This window comes from Corvus brachyrhynchos, unplaced genomic scaffold, assembly GCF_000691975.1.
Source record: "Corvus brachyrhynchos isolate BGI_N302 unplaced genomic scaffold, ASM69197v1 scaffold142, whole genome shotgun sequence".
NCBI classification, from domain to species: Eukaryota; Metazoa; Chordata; class Aves; order Passeriformes; family Corvidae; genus Corvus; species Corvus brachyrhynchos.
This window is the reverse complement of record NW_008237226.1, coordinates 70,482-90,531: the sequence shown is the minus strand read 5'-3', so window position 1 is coordinate 90,531 and position 20,050 is coordinate 70,482. Positions and strand designations below refer to the sequence as shown.

The following is a 20,050-nucleotide window of genomic DNA, read 5'->3' as shown; positions in this document are numbered from 1 at the left end:
AGCAGTGATCGAAGCAGATGAATAGCTGATATGTTTGGGTGGTAATTCCTCAAGCAGAAACTGATTCCCTTGTAAACTGGAAGAAATATGACTTTTGACTGAGCATAACCATATGAGTTAAAGGAGAAAATTAATTTCATTTGCAAACAATGGATCACAGAGAAAAAAGGAGGCTCTAGCCAGCACAGTTCCTGAAGAAAACAAATTTTTAGGGATGACCTAGGCTTGTTTGTATTTCTTTGACGAAAGTTAGCACAGCATGTTTTGAGACCTTAAGACTTGCAGAACTGGAGTTTCCATTCTTGTGTCATTCATCACTGCAGGTGCTGGAGACTCACTTGTAGTCAGAAACTTGCTAGGGTAGTGTGGAAGAAATCTCTTTATCTGAGGGATTTTACAAAGTTGATTGATCCTGTAGCATATTAATAATGCTTTACAGTGTGAGTACTGCTTGTCTTAAAATTTTTGAACAAGTTGACTGTTGCATAGCAAATCCGAAAAGGAAGGTTTGCCCAAGGTGTATGTTGTCTCTTTTTTGAGAAGTCTATATTTCCAGTTGCAGATTCTTCTGAAATCCCAAACTCCTGACTACTGTATGAAAAGCAGTACAGGTGCTCTATGCAGGGAGATGATTATGGCATTCATTAGAACATAGCTGCTTTACCTTGACCAGTTTTGGTGCCCAACAGGAGAAAGATGTGGATAAATCAGAGAGGATTCAGTGAAGGGCTCCCAGAATGGTTGGGGCTGGATCACTTGGCTTGCACAGCCTGGAGTCGAGATCACTCAGCATCTACAAGGAGGTTATCAACAGCAAGGAGCTAGGCTCCTCAGACATGTGGGTGGCAGGACAATCAAACGTGTATTTTCTGCCAGCATTCAGTATTGCAACAATATATGGAAGAACAACCAGTGGTCCAAAATTTGGTGTATCCTTGGAAGAGGAAATAGCTCAGTGAGGGATAAGATGTAATGTGCTTTACTGACCCAGGCAAAGTCTGTTCTGAATCAGAAAGAAATCAGTTTCTCTTATGTCTAAAAAACACAAAATTCTTGGTCTTCTAGGTTGCAATAATTTTAGAAACCTGAGATCAGTTGTTATCCTGGAAAATATCTGTTGTACTTTTACAACCTTTGAATGTCCCAGAACACAAAAAATATTCCAACATTGAGCTATAAAAGTTCACCACACCATTTGCTGCTTTTATGATTTCCTTGAGTTTTTCTTTTGCAATTCATTTATATTTTATTTCCTTTCAGGTTAGCATCTAATCATTAGCACCCTCTTCAGCAGCAAGCACATTTCTGCTTCTGTGTTGCCTAAAACATACACTGCTCTTTTAACCCTCCCATCTTTATTTAAGCAATCTTTTTTCTAGTGTTCATATAAATCCATAGTACAATATCTGTTTTATCTCTGAGAAAGTACATTTAGGTTTATTCAATATTGTGTATTACATACTGTCAGATGGTTTCTAGGAAACTTTCACTATTTTGTTGTAAACAAGTATTGTATATACTCTTCACATTCTTGTGTTGCCTTGCAGATGGAAAACGGTAACATACAGAGGCTTCAGTCTTATTTCTTAGTAAAGAGATGGGAATAGTGCCCTAAAATGAGCAGAGTCAGAATCACAAACTCTGTCTCACTCTCTTTCTTTCAAAGGACAGTTGGTGGAGCTGTGCAAGCAGTGACAGCCACACAGATTGGGATGGGAGAATCAGGCGTGTAGTGCTTCCTTTAGGTTGATACCCTCATCTACTCTGTGTGCATGCTCTAGGTCAGGTGGCTTTTAGAGACAAATCTAAATGAGCCAATGGATGTGGACAGCTGGCATCATGTAATCTATACATTAACTGGTGTATTTTTGGTTTAGAACAAAACCTATGAAAATACATGCTGGAGAAGGGGAATTTTTCAAGATTATTTTGACAGGTGATACACAAGAGGGACAAAAGGCCTTTCCAGAGATATTTTCATTGATGTAAAGTATTGCAGACTGTTATATTCTTGAAATCAGATGAGAATAATTGAAATGTGTAAATCATGAAAGGAGCCTCATCCTCTTGGTAAAATCCTAAGTAGTTTGCTTTGTTTTATGCTAGACCTGGTGGATAGGTAATGGGTATAAAGAAACAGTCCTGACATTTTTCAAGGAGTTTATGACGATGAAGACTAACCAAAGGACTAACATCTGAAACCACAAGGACTCACGTGGCTTTGACACTCTTGGAAAATAGGCTTAGATTTAGCCCACTGATGAGGATGTGTGTATTTTTTGTAGTGTTTATATCCTGAAATAAATGACGCCATGCAGTGCTAAACTGCTCACTTGGTGTTTCTGGCAGTATCAAAGAGAGGAAGGCTGCAGTTGCTTAAAGGGTCGTTGTGTTTACAATAGATACCTGGGCTGAATCACAAATGAACCTCTGTGTTACGGGCTTGAGCTTTCAGTAAGCCTGGGTGAGGGAAATTTAATTAATTCCTTAGTCTTCATGTGCACAGTTTAACACAGATGTTGGTAAGAAAACCTCTCCTAATCTAAGCAGTGAGCAAATGGCAGTATTTTATGTCATGACAGTCATTGATTGCTGTTAACAAGAGATCATGACTAGAAAATCAAAATTTCAGTAGCAGGTGATGATCTGGATTTATAAGTAGACAACTAGTGTATGGCAGCGGTTTCTTCAGAGTATATCATTGTCAGACTAACTCATTAAGAGATGGCAAAAAAGACAGTTATTTCACCAGATGAAAACTGTATTTATGGCATAAAAATGAAGGGTAGCAAGCAAAAATATGTATAAAAGCAGTTGTTACCTTTGAAAGCTGACTAAGTTTGAGTGCTGTAACTTGAAGTTGTCATTGGCACAGTTGAGAGCCTCTGGGTAAGGATTAAGAGACAAATAAAGCAGATACCATCATGGGAGTCTACTATAGGCCACTCAGCTAGGATGATGACACTGATGAATTATTCTTTAAGGAATTAAGGGACAGTTCTAAATCATCTGTCCTTGTCCTTATGGGGGACTTCAACTTGCCAAACGTTAACTAGGATCACTACAAAACTAGCAAAAACAGGTCCAGAAGATTCCTAGAACATCTGGATGATAACTTCATGGTACAGGTACTAAGGGAGCTGGCTGGGAAAGATGCCCTCCTTGATTTGATGCTTGCTAACAAGAGGATCTCATGAAGTGGTGGTTGGTGGCCTTTTTGCTGACAGAGACCATGAAGCAGCTGAGTTTAAAATCTCTGGTGACAGGAGGAAAACTGCCAGCAAAGCTTCAACCCTGGATATGAGGACACCAGACCACAGGCTGCTCAGGGAACTGGCGAGTAAGGCTCCTTGGGAAAACACTTTTGAAGATGTTGGGGTCCATCAGTGCTGGTTGCTCTTTTGGCACCACCTCCTAAGGGCACAGGAGTGGGCAATTTCAAAATGTCAGAGGTCCAGCAGACAAGGCAGATGGCTGGCTTGGCTGAGCAGGATCTTCTTCTGGAGCTAAGGCAAAGAAAGCCAGTGGAAGAAAGATCAGGAGACATGGGATGACTACAGAGACAGTGATCACCACTGTAGGGAGAAAACTCATGCAGCTGAAGCTAACTCTACTGTGGGGGACAATAAAAAGTGTTTTTAAAAAGGCAATCCAGTAATAACATTGACCCATTACTTGATGAGGATGGTCACCTCACAAATAGGGACATAGGAAAAACAGAGATGTTTAATGCTTCCTTTGCTTCAACATTGATGATGGGCTTTGGGGGCCCCAGAGCCCTGAGCATGGGTGTACCATGACTGTGATAATGATAAACTCTCAGTCAGCCCCAAATTTGTTCAGGATTTGCTGCCTATCAGTCTGTGGAGCTTGATGAGATTCACCCAAGAGTACTCAAAGAGCTGGCTGATGGCATTGCAAGACCTCTCTCGATGATTTTTGAACAGTCTTGGTGATCCAGAGAGGTCTCAGTTGACTGGAAGCTGGAAAATGTCCCAGTTTTCAAGAAGAGCAAGAGGGATGACCCTGAAAATTACAGGCCTGTCAGTCTCACTTCAGTGACTGGTAAAATTATGGAGAATATTGTTCTGGGAGTTACTGAAAACCACCTGAAAGACAATGCAGTCGTTGTTCACAGCCAGACTGCTTCTTGAGGGGAAGGTCCTGCTTGACAGACTTATTTTCCTTTTATGACAATATAATCCACCAAGTTGATCAAGGGAAGACAGTTGAAGTAATCTTTTTGGATTTCAGTAAAGCTTTCCATGCTGTCTCTCACAGTGTCCTTCTGCACAACATGTCCAGCTCACAGCTGGATAAACACATCATGGGGGGCGGGAGCAACTGGCTCATGGGTTGGGCACAAAGGGTTACAGTGAAATGGGGTGATGTCAGACTGGAGGCCTGTCACTAGTGGGGTTCCACAGGGCTCCAACCTTGGCCCTCTGCTCTTCAACAACTTCATCAATGATTTGGACACAGGACATACTGATACACTGAGTAAGTTTGGTGATGACACTAAATTAGGATGAGCTGTTGGCTCTCTTGAAGGGAGAGGTGCCCTACAGGGAGATGTTGGTAAATTAGAGGACTGAGCAATCACCAATCATATGCAAATTAAGAGGGGCGAGTGCCAGATTCTGCACCTGGGATGGGACAACCCTGGATGTACAGGCAGACTGGGGAATGAGAGGCTGGAGAGCAGTGACGGGGAAAGGGACCTGGGGGTCCTGGTCCATGGCAGGTTGAACATGAGCCAGCAGTGCCCTGGCAGCCAGGAGGGTCAAGCGTGTCCTGGGGGGCATCAGGCACAGCATTAGAACCGGGCAAGGGAGGGGATTGTCCCACTCTGCTCTGCACTGGGGTGGCCTCACCTCGAGTGCTGGGGGCAGTTCTGGGTGCCACAATATAGAAAAGATATTAAACTATTGGAGAGTGTCCAATGGAGGACCATGAGGATGGTGAAGGGCCTTGAGGGGAAGCTGTGTGAGGAACAGCTGAGGTCCCTTGGTCTGTTCAGCCTGGAGGAGACTGAGGTGAGTCTTCATTGCAGTTACAATTTCCTTGTGAGAGGAAGCGGAGGGGCAGACACTGATCTCTTCTCCTCTCTGTCAAGCCCAGTAACAGGACCCAAGAGAATAACCTGAAGCTGAGTCAGGGGAAGGTAAGGTTGTAAATTAGGAAAAGATCTTCCCCCAGAGGGTGGTTGGGCACTGGAGCATGTTCTCCAGGGAAGTGGTCACAGCACCAAGCCTGGCAGAGCTCAAGAAGAGGTTGGAAAATGCTCACAAACACATGGTCCAATTCTTGGGGATGGTCCCTTGCCAGGACCAGGAGTTGGACTTGATGATTCTTGTGGCTCCCTTTTAACCCAGGATGTTTTATGATTATGTGGAATAGTCAAATACAGACAAATTCATTATATATGCTTAACATCAACATTTTTAACAAGGTAAAAAACAAATAAGAAAGCAAGCTCCAAAACCTTCAATTTTTTATCTGGAGTAGATGAAAAATGTTACATTTGAAAACCAGGTAGGGCTTGTATGTATGGAGATAAAAGATAAAATTCAAGGAAAATATTTTTTTTCTCTTCAGAATTCTCCACTGGTAACAGAATTTCATGTTGAATTTTCAAGGAAGCTATTTTTAAGTATGCAGAAAATCTTAATGACTTGAACCAAAATCCCAGATAAAAATATACTGACGATCTGGAACACAGAATCTAAATTGGCACTTTTAACTGAGCTGAGACAAATTGGGATGATGGTTGCCATGCTTTCCTGCAAATTCTTTCCTTTTCTAGCTTTCTGTTTTCTTGTTGACATCCCAGATGTGTTTTCCATTTTTCCTCTTTTTTACTGTCCAGTTTTAATTTTGTAGCTGACCCAATCTTTGTCTTTCTGTCTGTGCTCTTATATCAACACATAGCATCTTGTATTTTAAATTTTTTTTTTCTGAATTGTCTTTCTGCAATTTAAAATCCTCCCTTTGTGATATTTGCTGCTTGTTAATAAATACAGTCAAAAGTTATATTTCCATTTTTCCTTAAAACCTGTAATTTTTAAGCCCCTTCTGCCCCAGTAAACAGCACCACAGGTCAGCTTGTTGTTACTAATAAGTCTGATTTACCTTTACTTAAGGTCTTAAACACAATCAAGTTACCAGTTTTCAAAAGCTACCATGAGTCAACCAATCTGTGTTAATATCCATGTGTGTGCCGACAGTCTGAGACAAAAGTGAGATGATTTAGGTTCACACACTTGCAATCATTTCCTTGGTGTGTTTTTCTTCCTTTGACACCTGTCTCCAAATTATTCCACTGGCAGCATCTTAGTTCTGTCATCTCTGTGGCTTCCCTCTATAGCTCAAAATCATTAATAATTTAATGCCATTCTCTAGATCCAATTAATTGTCTCAAAACATCAAATTCCATTTCTTTTCCTTTAATTTGGGGGATTTTTTTGCTTTGTTTTTTAAAGTTCTCAATGATGTGATTATATTATTGATAAAGCTTTTTCTTTAAATGAATTTGGAGACTGCCTTCTATTTCTGTCATTGCCCTCTTCCTCAAAAGCCCTTTCTCTTATTTCATAAATGTGAGAATCTCTCTGTCAGAATACACAGACCTACCAGATTATCCTCCTTCAGAGGCTTTCACAGAACTAATCTCTGCCATAATACGTATAGGAAACTTGCTTAAAGAACAACCCACTGTGGTTATGCAAGGGATGAGTCATAATGCTGGTATCGAATATTTAAAAATGCTTTATTTCCTATTGCATTGCTACCTTGATCCCCGTGTTACTCCTTTGTTGTCTTTTTCTGCTCATTTTCTCTCAGCCTTCAGATTGCAAGCTCTTTTAGGCAGTGTTTGTCATTCACAATAGCACAATATGGTCTCAAGGAGTTTTCCATCTTAGATGTTTTTTGAAAAAAAACCAGGTAAACTAACACACCAGAGCATCCCATAGATTTGGGAAATGTTTAGCTCTGACTATGAGGGCTCTATTTGTTTGATAACTGGGCTGAGCTCTGGAGCTGCCTTTTTGCATATTTTCAAAGATTTTCTGAGGAGTTGCCATGAAAAGACCATCACTCCTCTAAAAATACCTACCCATTCCACTTTTTCCTAGTGAAGCAACATAGAAGCAAACATTTAGGCTAGTATCATGAAATGGGAGTGCAAATACGTGGGTTGCTTGGTGTGGGGCTTTTGTTGTTTTGATTTTTCCTGATAAAGTACCTGGTACAGCTGTTTACCTGGTTCCTGAATGCCAAAATCTTGTCTTCTGCAAACCTAAGAGCTATTTAAAAAAGCTCTGCTTTCAGGCAGCTGTTGATTGGATTAGCACCTTGCAAACCTGTTAATGGCAAACTGGATGCTGTGATCAAGCTTGCCAAAGTCATGTTAAGGGTAAAGAGAAGACTGATTTCCTATATAATCTCCTTTTTAATCACATTGCCACCCTAAAGCTCCCAGCTGTTCTAAAATTTCAGTCCTGCAATTTGAACATCCCCCATGGCTGTAGATGCCATAGCAGTTCCACATTAGCTTTAAAGAACAACAAAACCATTTTAATCAACATACAGTTTGGTTTTTAAATGTAAAGATAGCAGAATATTTCAATGCCTACTGTAGGAGCTGGTAGCCCTCCTTGGATAGTAATTGTCTATTTATATGTAAATTTTGTGGCACTGTACTGCAGGTCCATGCCAAGAACCAGGGAGGACATCAGGACTAGACTTTGCCAGGTTGTGAAGCATCCATGGCCCTTACACAAGGAATTAACACTTCCTGCTTGATATTGCCTTAATGAAAACATGGACTCTCCTTTTTCCTTTGCTAAAAAGATATTTCTTCAGTTTGTCATACACTTCAAATATTCCTTGAAAACAATTAATTGAATTAAATTTTGTCTTTCTATAAATTCTACCCTCAAATAATTAACATCCATATAATAATATTTAGCATTCTCAGAGCAGCATTTTGTGTTTTCTTCAAGAGAATTCAAAATAATGACATTGTTTAGTTATCTAGAGAAGACTTCATAAATAAGAAATTTTCATGTTCACCACCTGTGGTCCCTCTGCCAAACTGAGGTCCCCTCTACTCATGGTGCATTTGTGGGAGTGATTCTGATTGTAGCTTGTATTTTTCAAGTTGATCAGTTTAGGATGAAATGATAGTCTGTATTCCCTGTTGGTATATTATGATGTGCCAATGTCAGCAGTTTCACTTCATGCTAAACTTTGACATTTCACATTTTGCCTTTGTTCTGAATCAATTTTAAAAGATTTTAAGTGAAATAAAAATTTTATGGGAATAACTCTTCTTTTTTTTACTGTAGTTCATAGCAAACAAGAAGGAGTTGCACATCACAAGGACATAAGATACCATTTCAAATCATGTCCTAGTGGGATGTGTGATGACATTCTTAATACTGCTACAGGATAAGAAGATAAGCAGTTAACAATATCTCTTTATAAATTCTGAATATTGAAATGATTTGTTCCTCTTATTGGCACAGTGAGGCCTGAGATTTCCATATTCAAAGTATACATCAAATGAAGACATAAAGGTATTTCTCCTTTTGGATTTAAAAGTCTCATTAGCATCAAGTGAATGAAAAGATAAAAATATATCTCAGAGGGAGACCCCACTATCATAAATTAAGGGTTTTATGCATGTGTGCAGTCACATATATTTCTTTATTCCTAGTAAAATCTCAATGCATGTTTGCTTACTGCTTCATGCCTTCATTTAATAAATAATAGTGTGAAAAGTCTTTGCTTGAAGGAACTTGTTTGATCTTTCTAAGAAGGTAATTACTTGAGAATTTTCAGTGATCTGGAAAATGATATCTAATTCCTAAGTGGATTACCCTGTTTAAGTTAGTCATTGTACTCAGACCGCTTTTATTTTTTAAGGGAAAAGCACAATATAAAGGCCACAACTGAACTGGTGAGAGTAATGGTGGCTATATTAATGCAGTGAGAATTCATCAGTCAAAATCTGTACTTAAGCTCCAACTGTACTGATGAAAGTTAAGCATGGGTACAGAAAACTAATAAGAAAAATAAGAGATCTAGAGGCACTACCTAATTTACTTAAGTAGTTTCCACTGCAAGTAAATGGAAATAATAAAAAAAACCCCTTTCACTCGGTGGACCCAGTTTCCTGAAGATGACACACTTGTACAATACTAAAAAGATCAGACATTTATGGTCTTCAAGGAAAAGAAGCTCAAATATTATCACATATGACCACTAGCAGTGTGAAAAGTATGAGTTTGCACCATGAGAATAACTCACAGATGCTATTCTAATATAGTAAGTGGTAAGATAATATTTATTTGTCAAGCATGTTATTAAAACAAGAGTTTGTTTTTCAAATAAACTGGGCTTGTAGACCTCACAAATAAGGAAGAAAATAAAAAGAACAATAAATAGCTGGAGTAATTATTAACATGAATTATCTCACTTTTATTAGGCAGTTTCCCATTAAAGATGAAGAATTGGGGGCTGCAGTAACACACATTACTTACAGATATTACTGCAGCTCTTCCATTTTGCAGTGAAAGGAGATGGAGACATGAAGAATTTCACAAAGGTTGAATTTCAGAAGCTCTTGCGAAAAGATTTTTACTGTTCTCCAGAGTAACCCAAAAAAACTTCAGTAACCCAGGGAGGAAGTATAGTTTCCTTGGTTGTCATGAACAATGTCCACTTGTCATTATTTTATTGAATAGTCGAGGTATTTCTATTATAGTTTCATCAAAGTTTTTGTATACGTTTAATTTTTTTTTCATCCTAATGTGATGGGATCCATTCTTAGCTCATATAAAAATACTCAGAAATCTACACTATTAATTTCATGTAATTGTATGCTCCTCCTTTTCCTGGGTTACACTGCTGTGAGTTTTTTCCATATTCAAAAAGCAAAGAAGCTTCCAGCTTTCCCTTTCCACAGAAAATTTACATGACCACGTTTGTACCACAGGGAAAATAAGGGTAATACTGAGTTTTAATAATGCAATTTGTCAATATAATTAAAATAAATGGAACCACTCTGATTTTTTGGAAGTGTGTTGGGACTGTGGCCAATGCAAGACATGACAAGCACTGTAAATGATCTCTGTGGCCTGAAAGAGGAAAGTCCAATTTTAACAACTCTAGTCTGACCCAAAAGGCATTTTTTTCCCCTTAGGGGAGATAAGAATTATGTTACTGTGCTTCATGGTTTTTTTTATAAGGTGAGGACCAGTTAGGTAGCATCCCTTGTGGACAGCAGAATGAAGGGTAGTAAAAGTGATGCTAAGCCACTTGGTCAGTGTCAAATATGATGTGCTCACCATGGAAGTGCTGTAGAAAGTTAACACCCACACAGTCGTGTGATTGCCTGTCAGGCTTAATGGCTGCTTTGTTTGTTTTCCTCTTACTTAGAGGTAGTGTTGCTTCGGGTTTGGTTTGTGACACCATTCTTCGTGGCAGTAGAGTGGCACCAAGGAACTGCAGTGCTGGTGGGGAGGGGGTTGGATGTGCCCTTTCCAAGGAGGATTGACTGTTGAGGGACCACAGACTGTCCTGGGGGCTGGGACTCTATGGGGTAGCTCATCTCAGCTTTCATTAATGCTGTGATAACATCAGTGGTTTTGTCCACAAGTCACTGGTCTGTCAACCATAACAGAGATTTAAACTCTGCACTAAACTTCTGTCTGCTTGTTGATGCTCATCTTTTCCCACTATTTCCATTGGCAACTGTGTCAGAAGTTGTGGCAAAGGGAAATTTTAAAGAATAGCAAAATTTGGCAGGCTTTGGGGAGGTTACAGGGCCTCCATATATTTTCTTAATAGACAAGATATTTTTAAAAATTCAATAAACTTTGAGTACATTTCATTTTGATTTCTGCTCCTTTTGCTGTAGCTCAGGCGACATTTTAATTTTGAACAATCACTGTAACCTAGCAGATGTATCTGAACTCCTGAAAAGCAAAATATTCCTTGGAGAATAATTTTATGTCAGTTCAAAGCTTATTAAATTCTATGCTGTAACTATTATGGGCTTCAGGAAAGAAAAAAATAAAATATTTGTAAAGTTAAAAATTTGCTTTATTTTGAACTGTGAGTTTAGTAACAATTGTTGTTTGTTCTAATAATGGTGAAATGTAGGCTGCTGCATCACTTGTGATGGGCAATTTCATTGTTACACAGACACAAACCATGGCAGGATTCAATCATTCCTGGGATATGCTGACATACTGCAACATGTGCATGACCACTGTTCTCACTGTAATCTCTATTCGCTGTTGTTCTTGTAAATCTGAATTTATACGGAAGGTGGGCACTGCAGTCAGCTACAATGATCTTTTTCACCTAGATTGTTGCATGTCCATCAGTAAATCGTGAATGCCCTAGGAAAACCTGCCTTAGCATGTTCCTCCCATGTCAGTTTATTACAGGGCAGAGGGTGATTCTGAAAAAGTAGAGTAGTGAAATTTAAGGTTTTGTTTGGCTTTTGTCATATTAGGATCTAATATTTATGTGTCACGTGGTATGTTGCAGTTATTCTTTACTTCTTTCCTGTGCTAATGTCAGAAAAAATACACGCAGTAACCAGGGGGTTAAATTCCAACTCAACAGGCATATTTTTGGTTTCTGTAAGGGAGCTGTGAGTGGAGCTCAGCGCTTTGCAGCGGAGGGCAGCACTCCGTGACAGAACCGAGCATCCAAGGGAAACGTGGCTGGCAGCAGACATCCATGACGGGAATGAGACGCTGTACCAGCTCTTGCAGTTTCACAGGGACCTCGCGTTTTCCAGCTGTTTACCCTTGAGATGTAAAATGGCAATTTGGCATAGGCTAACAGCCCAGTGTGATGTGAGCATCTGCGTAAAAGGCTGCACATATGGAGCATGCCCAGTGGTATGAACAGCCTGTTACCCCACCCCCAGCCAATCTAGGAAGAGATGAAATGAACTTTGCACTTGCAAATGTCACTGAATACATTTTGCACAGGATTTTAAAAGGTTCTTTTACAAGCACTATTTTTAACAGCCAAATCCGCCCCCCAAAACAGAAAGGAAAAAGCCCTAGGTATTTTTCTGTGATCGATTTCAGTTTATGATCAGCTGAAGCATCTCTCACAATATTTACGAAGCCGGTTTTATTTTATGTTTTTATCATTGAAGTTGAGATTTTTGGAGGTGGTGTGGATTTTTGGGAATTTTTTTAAATTTTTTTTTCCCCCCTACTGGCATGAGAAAATTTGAAAATTTAATTGCAGTAGAATACTTGGAAACAGGGAGGCTGGAAGCTTGAAACGCAGAGGGAAGAGAAGGAAGGCTCTCACAGCAGAGCATGGATAGGAAAGGAGCTGTGATTCTGCAGTGCTCAGTGTGCACATGTTTTATGAGATCAGTGCCGGGCGCTGCAGCTGCGGACAGTAACTGAGCTGTCTGGCTAATGAAGGCCACCTGGATCAGGCTTCTGAAAAGAGCCAAAGGAGGACGTCTGAAGAATTCTGATATCTGTGTAAGCCCTGCATTTTCCTTATCACCTTATATTGTATGTATTGCAAAGAGGGAGAGAAAAAAGGCAGCGAGGAGAGGACAGTTGTTTTCATTCTGATTGAATTACCAGAACTCTATTTTGTATGCAGGGAGATGCAGAGGGAAAGCAGAGCTGTCATTATTTATAGAGCTGTTCTGGCATTGTGGCTGCTTCCATTGTGGTGATATAGGGACATGTGTTGAGTCCAGACGGATTTTATTAGTTGGAAGTTGATTTGTGGTCATTTGCATGTTTTGCTGAGGGGCAGAGATGGATATGAGCCATTTGCAGTTCTGATGGGGAAAGTGTGTCAGGTAAAGAGGCTGTCCTAAAATAAAAATGCATAGCAGAGATTAAATCTCTTAGCAGTGGTATTGTGTAATGGTAATTATTGATACTAAATTTGCATTTTGATTATAGAAAGTCTGTTTGCTTGCTATTTCTGTCACTGTTTAGAGTTCTAATTTTTATGGAGCCATCCTTGAAGCTGCTATGTGTCCTTCAGCCTGCACTGCACCAGTGCTCTAAGTCTACAGAGAAACTGTCTCTGCTTGCTGAAAAGCACACAAATAAGAGTGCAAGGATAGGGCAGGAAATAAAACACTGGAGGAGACACCTGCACTTTTTGAAAGTTTCCAGAAGAAAACATTTACCTAGGCATAATTTCTTCTAAGTGAATTTCCCTTTTGGGCAGTTACTGTCTTTTCAGGGATACAGAAGTAAGAGAAAAGGCAAGGTGTATAACCACTTCTACATTTTTTTTTTCTTTTTAAACATTAAAGGAACTTGTGGCATTATTTTTCCTTTTCTTTTGCAGGGTTCGGCGGACTCCTACACCAGCCGTCCATCTGATTCAGATGTATCTCTGGAAGAAGATAGGGAAGCAGTGCGGAGAGAGGCAGAGCGACAGGCCCAGGCACAGCTGGAAAAAGCAAAGGTAAGGTGTTGTTTCATGTTACAAACTCATAAAATGCTCGGCTTTAAGCAGGGGTTGAAACTAGATGATTTTGAAGATCCATTCTAACCCAAAGCATTTCATGATTCTTTTTCATCTTATCCATTAGTGATAAAGTGTTTTTAATGTGTTAACATATAGATTACATCTCTTATAAACATTCCAGACAGCAGTTGAAAATCTATGCTCCATGAAAAATCACTTAGAATCAGTTTTCTGTAACATGCTTATGACTAATGTATTTCAGAACATTCTTACTTAAGTGTGTGCATTTCTTCTTTTATTAAATATAAGCATTTGTTGCAGTGTGTAGGGTCAAAGCTGAAGATGTTTGTGAAAGTTTGCTCATGGATTGCTACGGCACTTAATGCTTTTACACTGTCAAAAATCAGCCCTCAAACATCCTGTTCATTTCCCTTCAATGAAGGATCAGTCCCTACAAGTAATATGTAAATAGGGAGAATCTGTTATAAGGGTGTTTTTTTCCTAAAGACTTCACTGACTTTCTTTACAGTTTGTGTGTTAAGTGACCCCATGAGTCATTTTCTGTAGGTCTTCTTAAGATTTCTCCTCTCTCCATACTCCTGGCAGATAGTGACAATGTAGTAAGAAAACACTAAATGAGCTTTAGGTTTTTGCTGTGTGTTTATGTATTTTCCATGAGATGCATTTAGGACCGTGAAGGTTTTAGCAGTGAGAATGATGGGCTTGTTTCTTTCATCTGTGCTGTGTCTTTAAATACTATTGCACCTGTAAAATTGTGCTCATCTTATTATCATTAATTTATCATTTCATTCCAGTTTTTCTTCTTTTGTATGCTACCTGCCAGGTTTAAATGTATTACTATTTTCTGGTTTTTGTTCTGATATATTTAAATACACCATTAAGATGCCCCCTTAGATCTACCTGATCTGCATTTTTCCCTCACTTTCTCTCTGACTCCCCTTCTTCATTTTGCCTTGTTTTTTAATTCTTTATCTCCTTTCCATCTCCTATACCATTTAATTCTCCACTGCCAGCTTTACCTCTGCTCATTTATGCCACCTGTTTTACAAAGGCTCCTCAGAAATCCATGAATCCAGATCACTGAGCTCATGTGGCTGATCGTGTGGCAAGGACCAGCTCTGTAAATAATACAGTACTATAATGCACAAGCAGACATCTTCATCGGGCCAGAAAACCTGAATAGGGAAGCCAAAAATGTTATTTTTAAAATTTAATTGTTAACTGATATTTAATAAGAGCTCCTACAGCAGCTTTTTAATGAGCTGCTGGAGTGTGCCAAGTGTAGGAGATGCTGAACATCTCTTTGTAGTTGGATCTTGCTGTCCTGGGATCACTGTAGCAGAAACTCAACAGAAGCACTTCTTCCCTTCAGCCTTGTATCTCAGAGATTGCTGATTGTAGTTAGGAGTTCCAGTTTTATCAGGGGTGGTTTTTGCTAGTTTGAGGTTTTTTGCTCCTGGGAAAGATGATAAGGGCTGCCCTGAAATTCAGGTGAAGTTTTGAATTTTATCAATAAACGCACAATCTTTAAAAGAAAATTTGAAGTAATAGTATCTTGCGGACTAATCAGGGTAGCAGTGCAGTGCTTACTGCTGAACTGATGCATCTCTTAGCAATGAGTAAATCTATGTGAGTGTTGCTATGGGAATTTGGCTTAGTGATGCTGGCTTGAATACATGGACAGCCCTTATGTAATATTCATGACCTCTAGCACAGCTGCCATTGTAGTTTGTAGAGAAACTGCTAGCAGACCCTGACTTCTAAAATCTGTATTTCTATACATAAAACCAATGTTCCCACTCCAGCTGGCATGAGATATAGTCTCTAGGTCTGACACTGTCTGAAACTGTAAGACAACTTGTGAACAGTCAAAGTAGTAAAGGCACTGCCAAAATCAACAATGGGTTATTCCAGCCATAGAAAACACAGAATTAGTTATTTAAATATTTTTTTTTCTTTTAAATAGATTAAGGCTGGAATTAGATTAACATTTTTGTTTCTTTAGTCAAATGTTAAAAGTCATTCCAGGCTGTAATGTAGAGAAATCATTTTATGTAGATGCTGTAACAGTGTAATATTAAGTCTAGTGTAATATTTAAATTAATACTAATAAATAAAATATTATGTACAATTGGTTCTTTTGTTTGAAATAAGTGTTTAAAAATGTGTTTAAGTTAAGACTAACTCAGTAGATGTGAAATATGACAGGGTGTGTTTTTTTGCCTTTGTTGATGATTCAGTCCTTCACCTCCCTGAAACACAGTAAAATTAATGAAGCAGTGGCTGCTGGTGGTGGCTCCTGGCTGCTGTCAGCCCCCAGACCGGTTTGCCACAGGCAGCATGTTTGCTGCTTGCTCCCCACAGCTGCCTTGCCTTTGCCCTGACCGACTTCCAGGCAGAACCAAGTGACAGAGCTGCTTTAACTTTTGCCTCTTCGTATTGTGAGAGGAAGTGCTGATCCTAAATAAAATCATTACAATTATATTTGTCACAGGAATTAGAAGAGGGTGACACACATGAATAATGCAGTGGTGGAGGAAAGATGGTAGCGAATTAAGGTTAGATAAAAAACTATTGAACTGTGTCACGCAGTTAATGAAAACAGTTTAATGACATCCATTTTCCTTTGTTACAGCTAGGGAAAACATCTTAAACTGAAGATAAAAATATAGTGATAGAGCACACAATGCCAAATTGTTAGGACAATTTTAAGATCTTTAAATTTGGATTTTTATAGCATCTAAGTGTTTGTGTGACATGAAGCCGGATTGTATCTCTGATACCTATGCAAACAGAGAAAATAAAAGTAAAAAGCTTGTAAGGAAATGCACATTCTGGCCACATTTATTTATTTATTTAACACAAGCATTGCTTCTCTGGAAAATGGTTAAGCATATTTTGCTGACTCACTTTGGCATGTGACTTACTGTAAGGAAGGTGGGGCCACGGGCGCATGTTCGGAGTTGTCCAGGAACAGAAAATGAAGAGGCAGCTGGTGAGGCTACCTGCAGGCTACTGTCTGCTCCTGAGGGAAGCAGATCTGAAATGAAGCTATTAAGCTCGAAGCTGAGATGGAATGTTCTTGATTAGAATAGCTGAGCAATAAAATTGCAAAAAGGCTGAGGTTTTTTGTTGTTGTTTTTGTTTGGTTGGTTTTATATAGGAAAAAACATTTAAGGCATTGAGGGTTTCCTCAGTATTCTCCTCACAGACCATAGCACATGCTAAATCTAGGATAAAGAGAGAGGACCTGTGTTGTGGCCAGGTAGGGTATGCTGATAGCATCCAAATCTAAGGGGTTGTATGCTATTTTACTGAGTTTGCTATTTCCATAAAAACATGGATCTTAAGCATTTAGAAGCCAAAAAAATAACATTAATTGTGTTAGCACTAACAATTTAAAAATTGTCATTTCTACAGTCAAAAAAGCTTTTGAGTTTTGACGGATGATGATTCAAAATAAATTATGATAAATTAAGTTGGATTTTTTTGTCCATTCCTTGCAAGTATTCATTTAAATATTCCTTAAAATATTGCACCAAGTGAGAGGGATGAGATCAAAGGAAAGCTGAAGTATTAATGAGAACTTTAAATCCAGTACTAACTGAGCTAAAGTTTGTACATGAGAGAGGGGACTTCAGGAATTTTTGGCCTTCTCCAGTGCTGGTAAAATCAATTAAAATATTCCATTGATTTGTTTTGCCACAAGCAGTTCATATGTTTTGAACCTAGTTTTTGACTGAGATATAATTAGATGTTCTGTAAACCTTTATTCTCGTCTGCAAAAGTAGCTTCTTTCTTCTCTTCAATCTCTTCAGATTTTTAGATTTTGCCTTTTTTCCTCCTATGGCTTTAGAGCTCCTTATTCAGAAGCAGTTTTCAAGGGATCTATAGAATATTTTCAGCATTTTAGAAAATGATTTTTTTTTCCAGTTATTTCTAGTACATTGGGTACTGAAAGTGCCAGTTAATAATTCAGGTTCTGTTTCTCACCTGGGACTAAGAGACAGCTCTTTGTCCTCTGATAAGGATTGTTCTCAACATCCTGTGGCCCTAAAATTTCTTAAATTACTATCAAAATCAGATAATTTCTTTTTGAAGTGATATGATTTTTGGCCTTTGAGAAGTCAGTAATTGTGTTCGTAATAAGAAATCTCAATTCCCCTCAGCTCTGCTTTGTTTGCAGTCCACCTAATGCTCCACTGCTAGCATCCTTTTAGGAGTTTGCAAAAATTTGAAGTATATGTAGTTCTAGTTTTAAATGCCATTAAAATAAATTTTATGTTAAGATGGCAAACCACTGAAATTTTGATACTAAATGTCCCTTTGCTGGGTCTGAGGCAATGATACAAGCTGTCACATTTTGCTTTTTTTGATATGTGCTGTAGTAGTGGTGATGGCTTGTGACTGTGAGTAATAATGCAATGTCTTAAGTGTAATGCTGCCTCCATGCATGGTTTGGGGACCACAGCTTTGAAATGTGTAGCAGGCTGGGATAATGCCTACACAGCTCTGTGAGGCTGAGGGCATGAAAAAGATTGTCAGATGTAATTATCCAGTGCCGTGTGCCAAGACTAGTTATTTGAGTATTTATTCACTCGCAGACAGGTTTCACAGCCTCGGAATGACCCCATGCTGCTAGCAGGCAGCTGCAAAGCTGGTTGAGGTATGTCTACTGAAGCTGCAGTAGCATTTTTGACAGGCCAGAAGTGCCCATCTCCTTGATGTGCATCCTTATATTATGTCAGCTTGTTCCCTCATGGAGATTCTTTCTATTTTCTCTCAATTACAAGAGCATCATGGTGCTGAACAGCACACAAAGCTATAGCAACACAGGATAGTACTTTGTGTCTGGTAATTTTTTTTTCATTTATTTCTTCTTATTTTCCCTTTTGTTTTAGAATATTTTTATTGCATGTAATCATTTAGATCATTAATGTTGTGTGTCATAGTTGCTGGGATCACATGAGAGCTGGCACAGTGGTCTAGCTGGAAAAAGAATGGGCTGTTGATCCCAAAGTACAGTTGCAAATTGGTTGTTGCTTAGCTGCAGGTGAGTTCTGCATTACTGTATCTGCTCAAATCAGGTTACAGGTACTTTTTTTTCTTCATTTTCTTCATTAATTGCGGCTGCTTTTTCTTAGGAGTGTAACACTGGGATGTGAAGCAGCTTTCTTTATACTCTCTGTGACCTATAGGTCTTTCTTGTTGGTATTCATGATGTATTGTGTCTTCAATTTGAGTGTATATACTTGTTCTACACTAGTGCCTGCCATTATATTGGTTAATTTCCCTGAACAATTTATCCCTTTTTACCATTGGGCTGCATTGTTTGGGGGCTGGAATTCTTTCTTCCAGTGGGGTCTCATGTAATCTGGAACCAAATGCCCCAGAGACAGTACCATCTCCAGTTAGAAGGCATCTGTCACCTCCCATTCATACTGTGATTCAGGTGATGAAATGTGTTTATTAAGCAGCATTTCCTCTTCTGCTTCTTGGGTTTGAGTAGATAAAAAAGAGTGCAGGGATATTAACACAGCCTACATTTAGATACCTAACTGTAGATAGATACTGTAGTATCCTGGAGTTCTTCAAATAATAGGGAAGAGAGATAAATTATCTCCAAGGAATGGATGCAATACTGAGGTTCTGAGGACAACCAGAGCTCTTCTGCCTGCTCTTTTACCTGCTGCTTTCACACGAGCCTACTCCCTTGATGAGATGTCTTTGTTCTGCCTTGTTCTATATGGTTAAATTGCCATATAAAGGGCAGAAGTACCAGTGGTACTTTGTGTAAAACTAAATAACTTCTTTATTAAAAGCAGTGTGAAAGAAGTATTTTAACGAAAGTAGGTATTGTAAGCCAGGTGCAAACATCCTCGCCTGGATGTTTTTCTGCTCCTTGTCCTGCAGGTCTCTGAGCTGTCAGCCTCTGCTGCAGGTCCCAGCAGAGATTCTTGAAACCTCATGTGCCTGCATCCTACCTGTGGCTGCTGAGCCAAGCTGCAGATAAGGTGTGCTCGGGCCAGGCCTCTCTGTGCCTTGGGGGGTGGTGACAGATGGGTCTGGGTGTTGAGCCAGATGCTCATGTGGGGGTCAGCAGAATCTGCTGAGTGTCATGGGAATCATACGAGAGGATGAGACGTGGCCTTGGGGACCTTCTCTGTGACTGGTGGAGAGTGAACGTGGCATGGGAAAGGAGGAATTAAGGTATGTCTTTGCAGGCTGCTCAGGCTGGTACAATGGCGAGCACTTCCACTGATGCTAGATAGAGGCAGATGCTGCTGGTTGCTCTAAGCAACGTCATTTCCACTTAAGACACATATGACCTGGTTCATTAACTTTCTTGAGGTTTATAGGGTCTGATTTACTTTTTCCAACATCCAAGACACTGTAATCCAGAGCTTCACTTTTAGCAGCAGCTGCTCCACCTATTAGATGCTGTGGGTTTCTTAATGGTTAACAAATGATTTTTCTACCTAAAGGGGAATAATGTAGAGGGGAACATAGGATTTCAGGGCATGACCCATTGTTAAAG

General features: G+C 39.3%; 1 protein-coding gene across 13 annotated transcripts in view; it reads left to right on the top strand.

The window, feature by feature from the left end:
* CACNB2 (calcium voltage-gated channel auxiliary subunit beta 2) overlaps positions 1 to 20,050 on the top strand; it is a 231,219-nt gene that overhangs the window by 141,222 nt on the left and 69,947 nt on the right. For 8 of the 13 annotated variants that reach the window (XM_017729191.1, XM_017729196.1, XM_017729192.1 and 5 more), the window contains exon 2: positions 13,369 to 13,488. In XM_017729191.1, the coding sequence (XP_017584680.1) occupies positions 13,369 to 13,488 (120 nt within the window). Of the gene's footprint in view, positions 1 to 11,927; positions 12,534 to 12,774; positions 12,866 to 13,368; positions 13,489 to 20,050 lie in introns of those variants that run through there. The other 5 variants (XM_017729194.1, XM_017729186.1, XM_017729195.1 and 2 more) reach the window with 5 other exon arrangements.